At 38.8% G+C, this 14,663-nt stretch overlaps 1 protein-coding gene across 1 annotated transcript in view; it reads right to left on the reverse strand.

Moving 5' to 3' along the window:
* tspan9a (tetraspanin 9a) overlaps positions 1–14,663 on the reverse strand; it is a 99,672-nt gene that overhangs the window by 27,319 nt on the left and 57,690 nt on the right. The window contains exons 3-4 of the mRNA XM_037682766.1: positions 10,878–11,069; positions 1,334–1,408 (exon numbers count right to left, since the gene is read on the reverse strand). Of these exons, the coding sequence (XP_037538694.1) occupies positions 1,334–1,408; positions 10,878–11,069 (267 nt within the window). The remainder of the gene's footprint in view (positions 1–1,333; positions 1,409–10,877; positions 11,070–14,663) is intronic.

The raw sequence follows: 14,663 nt of genomic DNA on the forward strand, positions 1-14,663 counted from the left end.
AACCCAAAGCTCCACTCTGCAATCTTCTCTGATTTAACAGGTGATGGGATTGGGCACTAGTCGGAAGTCAAGAGGATATCCATTTAAATTGCCCTTAAGGATTCATAGTTTCTGGTTTTTTTTTTTTTAACATAAATTGTTCCCAGTAAAGTTTCAGCGATAAAGCATCAAACAAATTTACTCCTGACGTGCTTTGCCTGTGAGAACTGATCCAAATCTGAGAATGAATTGGTTACTAAATGAATTCGTTTATCTGCTTGAGAGGCAAAGTTTGAGCAGTAACCTCTGAACAAAGACAGAGAATTAGCTGAAGTCTCGAGAGCTGTGAGACATGGAAACTTAAAAAAAAAAATCAAAAGCTTTATCATCCATGTGACCTTGAAAACAAATAGAAGCCTTTAATGGTTGCCCAGTGAAACGCATGCCTTCTTCAGGATGTAACATTTGTGGTGTGATTAAACAAACAAGAGAACTTAGAATCCAAATGACCTGAACAATATCCACAGCTTTATATATCCTCATCTGTTGTCACCACACAGATATTCACCTGACGACCTCACAGAGGTCATGGGAAATGTGCCTAACTAATTACAGGGAGGCAACTGGTGCTGCATTTTGTGCCATGGCCTTTGACTGCTGCGTTCAGAAGAGCATGAAGACATTCGAGCTCCTGCTTTTAGAAACAACTAAATATAAAGACAGGAGGAAACTCTGACCCCTGAAAGCAACTGGAAAATGGACAAGTTTATCACACTAATGCCTCTTTGTTGCTTTCTCCATATGCGTTTATTGTGAACAAAAGTTTGCGAGACTAACTTTATCACAGTGCAACTTTATCTTTTCTCTGAAAAAAACACCATTCAGTAAATGCATTAAAAACAACAAGATAAAGTGTTGTGGTTTTGAAAATGAAATGTTTCCCCATTCTTGCTAAACGTTCACGCTTTTGGACTTCCTTTATCCGTTTTTATTTAAAGAGCAGCAAATGTTTTCAGTGAGGCCATTTTAACACTTGAATTCAACCTCTTTACTTTAGAGTCATGCCAATAAAAGACATGCAAAAGTTGGTTAGACGTAATCCTAATGAATCAAGCAAGAGTTTCCTTAAAAAACACCAACAAAATCATTTTAAAATGTATTTACTGAGGTCTATTTATTTTAATTGTGACCAAATTTATTATAAAAGCCATTTACTCCACCGTTAATTATTACCTTTGTAACAATATCCACCTTTTTCTTAGTGCTGTTGTATTTTAGCAGTTATGGCTAAATGTGTAAGGACATGGAGGAAATCCGACAGGGCTGAAACAGTAAGAGAAACAATTAAACTTACCTTATCTGAGTACACAAAGAACAGGATGAGCAATATCAGCTCTGCCAGAAGAATTATCAGCAGAACAATGAAGAACTGTCAAAGAAAAAGAGAATTTATAAAAATGATGTTCTAGCAAAATTATTGCAAAATACATGCTCTATTGCTCACAGCTTTTTGAAGTGGTTTAAAAAAAAAACGAATATATGAATTTTTCAAATCACATGTGAACCCAAAAATGACACATTTTGAATTTCTCCATACTAAGTACTGTATGAGACAGTTGATAACACGACTTAAGAACTAAAAACATCACTTAAAATGTGATCAGTTCAATTCAGTTTATTTATATAGCACCAAGTCACAACAGGTCATCTCAGGGCACTGAACAGAAACATTCACATACATTATAAATTAAGTTAATTACATTATTTATCTGAGGAGCAGACTGCTTTGAGTTTAACTCCATCACAGACTCATCTTGAGCATGAAGGCAACTGTGGAAAGGAAAAACTCCCTCGTGAGGAAGAAACCTTTAGCAGAACCAGGCTCAGAACAAGCGGCCATCTGCTTTGACCGGATGGGCTTGAGAGGAACAGGAAGGAGGAATAGATACACAATGGCAGGTCGAGAATCTCAAGTTAAGATAGAAATGATATCAAATGAAAACTTTTCAATTTTAACAATTAAAGACATGAGGTCAATTTGTCTTCCAGGAGTCTAAGTCTATAGCAGCATAACAAGCCAACCCTAACTATAGGATTTATCAAAAAGGAAAGTCTTAATCCCAGTCTTAAAACTGGACAAAGTGTCAGCCTCATGGACAGAAACTGGAAGTTGGTTTCACAAGAGAGGAGCCTGATAACTGAAAGATCTTCCTCCCATTCTGCTTTTGGAAACTCTAGGAACTGCAAGTAAACCTGCAGTCTGAGAGTGAAGTGCTCTGTTGGGAAAATATGGAACAATAAGACCTCGAATATAAGATGGAGCTAGGTTGTTGATGGCTTTGTAGGTTAGAAGATTTTAAATTCAATTCTTGACTTGACCGGGAGCCAGTGGAGAGAAGCTAAAACTGGAGAAATATGATCTCTCCCACTAACTCCAGTTAAGACTCTGGCAGCAGCATTTTGGATCAACTGAAGACTTTTTAAAGAAGTTTTTGGACACCCAGATAATAAACCATTGCAATAATCCAGTCTAGATGTGACAAATGCATGAACCAGTTTTTCTGCATCATTTTTAGATAAGATGTTTCAAATTTTAGCGATATTATGCAGGTGGAAGAAGGCGGTTCTAGTAACGTTTTTAATGTGGGGGTTAAATGTGGGACCAGAGCCTTTAATCAAAACAGATTATTCTGTTTATTTTGCACAAAGCCACAATTTTACATGAACAAACTAAAATTATGTGGGGCATTAGTCAGGCTGGAGTTTTTGATAGCTTTTTTTTTGGCAACCATTCTGGAAGAGACATTAAGACTCAGGAAAGTTACGACACATGACCACAAAAATTCAGCTCTTAAACAAGCAAATTAACGGCTGTTCTTCTCGAGCATTTACCACATGTGTGAGCTGGAAAGAGCTGCAGCTTCACGTGTTTATTTATTAGATAACATGGAAGCAAATCTTTATATTTTTAGACCCAAAATACATGGTTTACAAGGATTTTCACACGATAACTTTCACATCGTGTCCCACTTTTGTATGTGCAAAATGGATGCGTCTACGCCTGCTGTGAACATGCAGCTACAGCCAAAAATCTCCATGTGTCAAGAACGTGCAAATAGCAACTGCAGAGAAGAAAATCGGAACTAATTTGTGCACAAATTTCCCTGAGCCTTCCCAGTGCTCTTATATGGGAAAACTGCTTTATGAGAACAAATGAAGAGGAATTTCCCAATAAGTCTGAATCCTGCTTACAGGGTACCTTTAATTATTTCATCTTGGCAGCGTAATCCAGAATACTTAAAATAAGATGAATGCACTTAAAAGGAGGATGAATAGAAAATAAACTCAAAGGGACAATAGAATTCAGCAAAGAAAGAATAAAAAAATATATAATTTAAACGCTGGAAGACTTGTTAATGTACAAGGAGAGGGGTTAAATTAGTCCTAAGATTAACTTCCAATACTCCTACATCTCAGCTGCTGTTCTTATTTACCTACTTAACTCCCCGTCAACTCAATATTTACAACCTTTTCTTGTGCAGCATGGAAGAGAACAAGCAAACCTAGATTTCAGAAAACCCTATTAATTCTGTGCTCATTCGTGAGGAGGGGGAGGGTAAGCTTTTTTTTATGCCACGGCCCACATAAAATAGTTACGACGGCCTGTTCCTGGGTTTGGTATGTGGGTTGCCAGTTTAATGTACGACTGTTGTGCGTTCACAGTTGAATTGTCACACTTTCCTGGCGGAGAGCGTTGATGGAACGGCTTCTGTACCGTCAACGTGAAGCGCCTCAATGGGCTTGAATGGGAGTACTTACAAGCTCACATCCATTCTCCATTTTGCTAACATATACTGGAAATTTATAATTACCATATTTTAATATGTAGCCCAATCCAACAAATGTTGTATTTTAGCATTTTTATTCACACTTCTATTTATCAGGGTTCAAAGGGTTGTTGGCACAGAAACAGAAAAGCCGAAAAGATACTGCAGAGGATGTCTGGACTTTGTCTGGTTTTCTTCAGAGTGTTGTTGTCAAGGTAGACGCTCAGATCTGTTTGCACCCTGAGATCTGAACACGCTCTGATCTTTGAACAACGTGACACCGTCGTCCTCTTCCTCTTTGCCTCATCCCTTTAAAAAAAAAGTAAATAAAATAAAATAAAAAAAGAACAGCAGCGACTCCCTGGACAGCGCTTCCACAAACAGATTTAAAGGGCCAGATGCGTAAAGCCACCTCACAAAGATGCAGCGCATAGTGATGTAAAGTCCTGAGTGAGGTACTTAATGCAACTTTTATAGGCTGCATTAAGTAGCTTTTCTTTTACTCAACCTCAAACTTCTCCTCGGCTCTCCTCCCTCTTTCTTTGCAGTTGTTAGGCAGGTGAAGGAAGCCACGTGTAACACAGAGGATTTACGGGGGGGCTTCTGACTGATGCAAGAGCTCCAAGGGATTGAGCTGTTTGTGATGGTAAGTAGTCAGTGAGCCATCTTCACTTCTCATTTAAAGTTTCTGTACATGAGACTTTATTTCTGCCTTCTGCTGCGTATCAACACCAACCTCGTTCCACTGCGCTGAACTTTCGTAATTAACTTGCGCTTAAGATAAAACACTTGTGCAACTTTTGGCAAACAGCGCAACATCAAGGCAAAGTAGCCTTTGTAATGTATAATAGAACATTATTAATTATTAAGCTCATCCAATGTCATTTAGCATGCTATATACACACACACACACACACACACACCAACGATAGAATAATTTGTAAGTAAAGTTGATGTATATAGCGCCTGTCATAGATGCTTCACACTAGAAGCAGTACAATATTAAGAACATACACATAAATACATATAAACATCCATACATGTAAAACAGACAAAAACAGGTAAAACAACAAAATTCAACATCTAGCTAAATGCCTGTTTAAAAACAAATGTCCTCAGATGTTTTTTAAATGCATCAATATAATATAGACTGCGTAAATATGGAGGCAGAGCATTCCAAGGTTGGGGTGGGATTGTTTGAAATGGCCCATCCCCATGAGATTTGAAATGGGTGTTTGGGTACCCAACAACCTATGACCTGATGAGAGACGGGGTGTGGAGCTGAACCGTCAGAGACATAAGAAGGCACTTGTTCATGCAAACTGGGAACCAGTGAAAGGGAAGCTAAAGCAGCTAGGATGTGAGCTCGTTTGTTTATGAGAGTTAGCAATCTTGCAGCTGAGTTCTGGACAACCTGAAGACGTTCAGCTCTTTCTCGTTTAAACACGTGAATAAGCTGTTGCAATAGTCTAAACGAGAGGAAATAAAAGCACAAATGATCATCTCAAGTCCAGTTTTTGACAGAAAGCATTTAAACTTTGAAATGTAGCCGAGATGGAAGTGGCAGTATCTAGTCAGTTGTTTTAAAGACATCAACACAACACAGTGCGATTTGATTTAGTATTTTATTGTTTTGTGCTTTGATGTTTTCCTTTCTTTTCTTTAAATTACTGCCATTGATTTTTATTGTTAAGTAGGGCTGAACAATTCATCGCATTTGCAATAATATCGCGATATGATAAAACGAGATTTCCTAATCGCAAAGGCTGCAATTTGACTGGTCACGTGATCTGATTATGTGACTTGCAAGTGAGTGGAGCAAAGCAGAGCAGGGAGCGGGAGAAGTCAACACTGCGCTTTAACAGGTTGCACGATGGCGTCAGGCTCGACAGAAGCTGATACAGCTGAAAGTTTGGTACCAAAGTGGGGCAGCACGTCCGTTGTTTGGAATTATTTTGGCTACAAAAAGAAAGTGCGAAATGAAATGTATTGTGCAGAACCTGCTTTGCTAATGTTGCTACCTCTCGAGGTAAGACCATAAATCTTTATCAACAATTAAAAAAACCCACCACAAAGTCATTTACGATAGTTGCATGGCTATAATGCCAACTTAAAGAAGGCAGAGTACCAGCCGACAGGGATCAATGACCGAACTGTTTGAAGGTATTACTCCGTATGAACATAATTCGAAATGGAACAAAAAAAATAACTCGAGCATTAACAGAGTTCATAGCGAAAGACATGACGCCCATTAATATTTGGCTTTGGTAAACATAATGAATAAGTGGTACAGAATGCCCTCGCGCACACCTTTTAGCCAAGTTGCTATCCCGGAGCAACTCAAAAAATACAGAAACAGAGTTGCAGCGGAGCTGAAACCAGTAGAGTTTTTTTGCACCTGAAACTTGTGTTTGATGAAAAATACATGAAAAGAACACATTGAAAGATAATCGCATATTAAATCGCAATCGCAATATTGAGGTAAAAAAGAAAAATCGCAATTAAAATATTTTCTAAAATTGTTCAGCCCTTTTGTTGAGCACTTTGACCTATCTTTTAGCGTATTGTTTAGCGTTCATTTAATGTATATCTTAGATCCTTATATACAGTTTATTTTTATACTTTATATTTTTGGGTGTAACTGGAACCATGAGTACACAACATTGTTCCACCACATGTAACACGTGAAGCAAATGACAATAAAGATACTTGAACTTGAACAGCTGCTGTTTTTAAATGTGCTTTATAAATAAATTTGACTTGACATCACAGAATCAAAAATGACCCCCAAGTTTCTGAGGCTGGACTGAACCGAAGGACCTAGGACACCAAGGAAGTGCTTGATTTGAGAAACCTTGTTTTCTGGGGCAATAGTCAGAGTTTCAGTCTTATCTGAGTTCAGTTGCAACTTGTTGTCACTTCACCTTATCTGCAGACATATTCCTCCTGAAAGCTGGCTTGCTGTCTTTATTATTATTATTATTATTATTATTATTATTTACTTCTGTTCTTATTTTCTTGTTTGTTCCTGTAAAGATGCTTTCTGCTTCATCTATATATTTTTTCCATTATTACATCTTACCTATAATATTCATGACTTCAATCATTAATTATCGACTGCCACCAAAAGGCGAAGGTGAACGATGATGTCTGTACGTGTGTTTGTGTATCCGTCTTTTACCAAAGTAACTCATGAACATATGGGCAATTTTTGCGGGTTTTTTTTGTATGAAATTTTCACAAAGTAATTTGTGGACGTACACCTATAAAGGATTGCTGTTGGGAGTCAGCCTAATCCAAGATGGCTAGCATAACTCACTGACCTAAAAAAACTAAAACTGACAAATACGTAAAACTGATAAACATTGAGCTACATTTTGGTGTAGTTGTAGCAGAGAGTCTATCTCAACACGTACTTTAAGTGCTACGCATTCATTGATTTTTTTTGCCAAAAACTTTAGTGGGATAGTGGTTTTTCCCCACTATGGAAGTTGGTGCTTGTGGGACTCCAGTTTGGTTGTGGCTCCTCAGAATGAAGAAGTCCTTTGGATGAAGGATGAAACATCTCAGCAAATAAAGAACCCGTCCAGATGACATGACTGAATGTTGTATTTGTACCTGGATTATTGAGCATGAACTTTGGTGTCAGCAGATACAGTTCTGTTACCGACATATCTCATGAACCAGTGGACAGATCCTGATCACACTTTCAGAAAGTTTTCATTTTGGTGTATATCTACAACTAGTTAAGTTTCAAAGTCAATCCATATCAAGATGGCTGCCATTAATCACTTTAGTCCAACAAATAGGGGCTTTAACTTGGTCGCACTGTAATTAAAACTACTGCTTGAGATTGTGCATAAAATATAAAATGCATTCTTTAATTTGTACTTAATATTTTATGCTTTTAGATACTCGTTGTCCTTGTTTTTATTGTCTGGTCTCTATGTTATTCTTGTTTATGCCATACTGATTCTAATTAAAGGCACCCTACCAATAATGTTTGTTTAAATTTTTATTAATACTGTATTATCATTTAAGTTTTTAATTGCTCCTGATGCCTTGCTTGCATTCAGGTCTTCAGCTTTACACAAGTGCATGGAGTGACCTTAACCAAAGTTCTGCGGAAGACATGCGATAGCTTTAATTTGCAGAGAGAGTGAATCCTGTTGCTCAGCTTCATCTCTATTTTTCTTTATCATCCCCGGAGATTTATCATGATCCAAATGGAACCCCTCCTGTCAGTCATCTACAGTATGTTCATAAACAATGAATATGCAAATGTTTTGCACATTTTTAAGCAACAATGGGTGAAAACAACCTTGAATAAAACAGATACCGTCAGTCCTTGAGTGGCTATTTCTCATTTCCTCTGCTAAGAAAAAAACCCTCTGAGTGAAATTACTGAAAACCTGTGGGTTGATCTGAATCCTGCTGTACATGCAAGACAGCTTAATTAAAAGTGATCTGCAGAGACTGCAAGAAGAAGTGAACTCTCTGTCTATAAAACAACACCTGCCTGTTACAATATTAGTAGTGGTTAATCAGTGAAGTGCCAGAACTTCAGCACATGGACACACTTCTAGATTCTAGATTTGATTTGAACCTTTTTTCAGTTTTGAGTTTGGAATATCCAAACTATTGTTTGCTACAGAAAACAAAGCTTCTAGCTCCTATGGGCTGCACGACACATTCTTGCCTCACAGCAAGAAGGTCCTGGGTTCATTTCTCAGTTTTGGACCTGGGGTCTTTCTGTGTAGAGTTTGCATGTTCTCTCCGTGCATGCGTGGGTTTTCTCTGGGTACTCCGGTTTCCTCCCACAGATCAAAAACATGCATGTTGGACTGCCTTCTGGCCCAGGTCTCCTTTGCAAGAGATGTGTGATCTCAATGGGAATTGCCTGATCACATAAAAGGTTAATTATAATGAAATGCCCTTTTTATGGTCCAATATTTTTCATTCATTATTTGTTTGCATTGTTATGTAATGCATTTCTGAAATGTCATTTTAGCAGCTAGTTTGGCACAACTTCACAGACAGCTAGAATTACCACAAGCAACCAAAGTCTTCCATCGTCTCCTGACCGTTTTAACTCTAAACTGTCTTGGCTGAAAAGGATGCCAGATATTATGCTCTGCTGCAGAACCACACAAAATATGTATTTTTATGGAACAGACAAGACTTAAGAGTCACCTGCCTCCACCCTCATTTGCCCCACTCTGGGCCCTTGAGTAAGGCCCTTAACCCCTATCATCTGCTCCCCGGGGTGCCCTAGATGGCAGCTCTCTGTTCCACACAGAAGGCTGTGGTAGCTCAGTGGACTGTGGTTGCATCAGGAATGGCATCTGGCTTAAGAATAATTGCCAAGTCTTCGTGCGATTTAGTTACCTGTGGTGACCCCTGAAGAAGGGAGCAGCCGGAAAAAAAAAAAAAAAAAAAAAGACAAGACTCAAGAGATTATCAAAGTTCATGCTTAATAATCCAGGTAAAAATCCAGCAATGTTCAGTTAAGTTATCTGGACATTTTCTTTTTCCTTGTCGAGATGTTTTGTACTTCATCAAAAGGACTTCATCAGTCTGATGTGCCCCAAACAAACTGAGTTCCACAAGCAGCACACTCCCATAGTGGAAAAAACAGTTTACTGGGGATAAGATGATTTCTAGAGTCCACCCTCTCCCCCGTCAACTCCTCCGAGGCAGCCACAACCGATGTGGCTCAAAACATCAAAGTTCATGATCAGTAATCCAGGTAAAAAATCCAGCAATGTTCAGTTAGGTCATCTAGACGGCTCCTTTTATTTTGATGAGATGTTTCGTCCCTCATCCAAAGGACTTCATCAGCCCAGGGAGTCACAAACAAATGGAGTCCCACAAGCTGCACACTCCCATGAGACACAAACTGTGGCTCATAGGAGTCACAGTTTGTGTCTCCTCGGACTGATGAAGTCCTTTGGATGAAGGACAAAATGTTTCAGCAAAAAATAAAATAAATCATCCAGATGACCTGACTGAACAATGTTGGACTCAAGAGATTAGTTTTACTTTTGATTTCAGCATCCTCACCACCATAATGAAAATCTTAATGTCTAAAGAGGGAACAATAACAAAATGTGGCGGACTTCAACATCACTTTACTTCTCTTGACGCGCATATATTTTACATTTTATTACAGCTAATTCCCCTTTGTAACCATTTACATTTTTTTCTGTCTTTAAAGAACAGAGCACAGAGAAAGAAACACGAGAAAGACCTCATTAGGTGGACATGGTGGTAACGAATTAAATCTCAACTTACACACACACTCTCCACAAAAACAGAAAATCACTGGTATCAGTATGTTGTGAGTCTATTACTTGTAACATTAAATCAAATTATATTAAACAAATTAAAGTAAATTAAATTAAATTAAATGTTATTGCAATTTAGAGAAGCAGGGTGAAAGTTGAAAACTGAGGAGCTTTTGAAACGAATTAAAAACTAATAAACAAAACAGCATTTAATGAACCGTCTTTTTATATTGCTGTACTGAAGAATAACTTATAATTAGCTGGTCATTAACTTTCTAGCATTTTAGTAATGTTGGTAATATTACTCAAAATAATGCTTTTTGGAAAAGTTTCTCCATAACCTCTATAAAATTTTGGGATTATATACAAGCATTTTCAAACCACTGTCAGCAGCAGTGGGTCATACTTGCTTCCAAGGTACGATTTATATACATTATTTTCTTGGACGCGGTTAACAAATCAGAGCATGCAGAGCTGTTTGGGACGCCAAACCTTAACGATGCTTCACCAAGCAGTTGGGTTTTCACATTTGCAAGAACATTTTAATGAGAGCGTACATCTTGACCTGGTTCCAAACGAACTCCATCTTGTCATGACACAAAAGTTCAGACTTATTTGTGTCCTATAGCATGAGCAGTGGTTTGAGCAAGAAGCAACGACAACGCAAAAATACAGAATGTTTCCATGTTACACTTAATGGCTAAAGTTTGTCAGTGCTAGAAGTTGGGGAGTGAGGGAAAGTTACATACTAAGGATTAATGTAGAGAAATTTAGATCGACTTACACTTAGAAGCAGGCACTTGTTCTCCTTGATGGCACCCAGGCAACCAAGAAAGCCTGTCACCATGACGATGGCGCCAATGGCAATGACCATGTTGGCAGCTGACAGTGAGGGGAATGAGGGTGAGAAGGTGGCGAAGCTGCCTTGTGACACCGAGAGCCAGATGCCCACGCCGAGCAGCCCACAGCCACATAACTGAAAGGCAAAAGACAACAGATGTCAAGGTGTGAAACGAGAAACACTTGCAGTGTTTTCAGGCTGAGCTGCAGAGATTGTTCTCCTCCCGTTTCATTTTTAGCTCACCCGTCGCTGCTTTGGTGAAAAAGACATACCCCGTCAAAGGGTGACTTTAGTTTTAAATAAAAGATAAATAAAAATAACAATAAAATGAAACAAAAGGTAACATTCTGTTTTCTTCTTGCTGCCAGGACCACACAGTTACCAAACACTGCTATAAAGAACAGGTTTTACACTAATTACAGCAATGATAAGCCAATAACGGCTCTGCAAGGGATTAGGGCAAAAATTGGACTTGGTCCACACCGGTTTTTAACGGTTGAGCTGATTACAATAAATCCAGAACATACAGAGATGTAATTACTCCCAAACCCTAAAATGACAAGTTCCAAGGTTTTCTAAACCGCCTGCAGTGGATTTGAACTTTACCTAGAGGGAGCAATTACCTAATCTCGCCCTGCCAGACTGCTGATATGTGTGAGGTTTGAAAAGTGTATGTTATGGCAATATTAGTGTTTTTTTTGAAAACTTTGATTTGCTGATGCGCGAGTGTTTTTATCAGACAGAAGGCTCAGCATGACCATCATTCTCTGAAATATAAACAAGGAGCTAAATTACTGACATAAAATGAAAAATGAAAATGCCAGACAAATCTGGTTGTAGCTAAAAACAAAGGAAAACATAAAATAAACTATGGAAAGGTGACGTGGCAAATCACTGAGCTACTATATTTCCCCCTCTATGCTTCTCTCTATTTCTAATCTCTGCACCGCTGCATGGGGACACTTTAACGCCTGTCAGCAATATGTGCAGAAAACCTGCTGTGCATGCAAACAAACACACACTGAGGCACTGATTTATTCACCAAATCCAGACCAGGCATCATCTGACAGGAATTACACACAAATATGTTTGATTTAAAACTTTTTTTCTGCACACAACAATACACCCACACAACTCAGGAAGAAAAGGAACAAAAAAACCCCAAGGCTGACACAATTTAACATTAAGATTGCCTAATGGATCAGTCTGCTGTGCACCTGCAACCCTCTGGAACAAGCTTCAGTTTAACTGGTGGAAAGTCTGTTTACCATTATGCCACATAGCCAAACAAAATGACTTGATGCACATCAGAAAATCATCTGAACTCAATGGTTGCGTCTTAACTCAAGCCCCATAAAGTGATGACCGATGCTTTTAGATCTAATGAATTCAACTGGAGATACCGAACATAAACCAAACATTCCCCTCTCAAGTGCCAGATGTGCTCAGTGTCATCACCACTGACCTCTGACCTGTTAAGGTTTGACTTTGTACAAACTGACCACAAAGGGCAACAGTGATCCGGTGTACAGAGAGCAGCAAATTCAGGAAGATGATATGCTCGTCCTTGTGAAAGCAAAGAAATGACTAAACATGATTAAAAAGGAAATATGAATCAGTACTGTGCAAAAATACCTAAAACATTATTCAAGAAAATCTTTAAAATTACACATTTCATGGCTGACTGACTGCGATAAAGTGTGCGCTAACAAACAGCCAAGGTTAAAAACTGTGGGTGGCTTTAAACAGACCTGGCAATCAGTCGTTGAGAGGAGGTCACATATTTATCCACATTTAGACAACAGGGGAGTCACACTTGATTTACTTCCATTTTAAATGGAGTGGTGTGAGTAAGACCACCACTTAGAGAAAGAGAGATGCATCAGAGCTCACCAGGATTTTCAATCATTTCAATTCTGAATAATTCAACGGGAGATGAATTCACCGGGAAGCATCTTCCAGCCCTCTCTGCTTCCCTGATTAAAAACAAGAATGAATGTGTCTATTGAAAGTGCTGGTAAAGGTCATGCCCTGATACAGAACAATGTCTAATATACAGAATCTGTGCTAACACTGTTCAAAGGGCCAGATCATATATCGTGTGAGGAGGGATTTAGGGAAGCAGGGGACTAATAGTAAGTTTAAGAGGCCACATAGATAAAGTGGATTTACTGCCAGTGTGGGGAGGTTTAAGAGCCCTGCTGTGGAGGAATACAGTGCCTTCTCTTAATTGTATTTAATGCCCAGTGAAGGGAGCTCATTCAAGTGTGTCACTCATTAAAGTGACCAGGAAACCATCCAACTCCTCTCAGTCTGTCGGATCTTAACCTACGATCTAATCTCCAACTTGGTTCTAGCACTAAATGCCATAATGTCATAAAACCATTGTGTGTGTGCCACAGAAAATACTACCTATACGCTCTGATCTTGGCACTTGTCTGACCTTGGTTGTAAGCCTGAGCTTGAGCTCCTTATCTCATCATAACTGAGCAACAGAAAGGTTTTGATAGCCCGTCTGCAGGGAGGGATCAAGACTTTCAAATGTTGGACAGCCCTTTAAATATCAAAGTTCATGCTCAATAATCCAGGTAAGAAATCCAACAAAGTTAAGTCAGGTCCTCAGGATGGTTTATTTTTTTGTTGAGATGTTCAGTCTTTCATCCAAAGGACTTCATCAGTCCGAGGAGCCACAACAAACTCAGTCCCACAAGCAGCAAACTCACATAGTGGGCCAGCCAGTTTGACGGTGATAAGATGGTTTCTGGAGTCCGTCCTCTCCCCCGTTGACTCCTCTGAGGCAGCCATAGACAAAGTGGTTCATAACGTCAAAGTTCATGCTCAATAATCCAGGTAAAAAAATCCAATAAAGTGCAGTCAGGTCATCTGGATGGTTCCTTTTTTTTGTTGAGATGTTTTGTCCTTCATCCAAAGGACTTCATCAGTCAGAGGAGCCACAACAAACTTAGAAACCATCTTATCACCAGCAAACTGGTCGATGCACTGTGTGTGTGCTGCTTGTGAGACTGAGTTTGTTGTGGCTCCTCAGACTGATGAAGTCCTTTGGATGAAGGATGAAACGTCTCAACAACAAAAAACAACAAAAAAACATCCAGAGGACTGTTGGAGCCCTTTAAATAGTTAGAGAAATGCACTTTTACATAAAGATGTTGATCAGAAAATGGCTGATAATGAAAAGTTATGTTCAGCATTTGGGCCCGGAAAATGAAATTAATCATCACTGCATTTTTAGAGCAATGAGGCAATTAAAGAGCACATTGGTTTTGAAAGGTTTTAGGTTTTTTCAAATTATTTTCTTCTAATTCAAAAATAAAATGGCAAAAAGAAATCCTCTAACCTCTAACCACTGATTACACCAGATCAGTGAGTCTAATTTGTTTGTTTACTTGTGTTGTACCACATTATTTCAACAGAGAGATTTCACATGATTTATTTGCACAGATACAAATAACCACCATGGATCCTCTGGGCTGTTTACTGCTTTCACTGTTGCCTTGATTCATGTGTGCGTCTTTGCGGGCTGCGGAACAATTATTAAGAAACCAAGTCTGACACGTGACAGCTTTCCAGGCCAGCTATGCATTTACACGTTAACACACTTTATTGATGGATAAAGTCTTTTCGTCCGTGTAGTTTTCCAAACATCTTTCTTGTCTAGTTATTGGAAAACACAGTCAAAGCAAATCTGCTGCTTTCACTTGATTCTCTGTG

The sequence above is a fragment of the Nematolebias whitei genome, chromosome 10, assembly GCF_014905685.2.
Source record: "Nematolebias whitei isolate Nwh7 chromosome 10, NemWhi1, whole genome shotgun sequence".
NCBI lineage: Eukaryota > Metazoa > Chordata > Actinopteri > Cyprinodontiformes > Rivulidae > Nematolebias > Nematolebias whitei.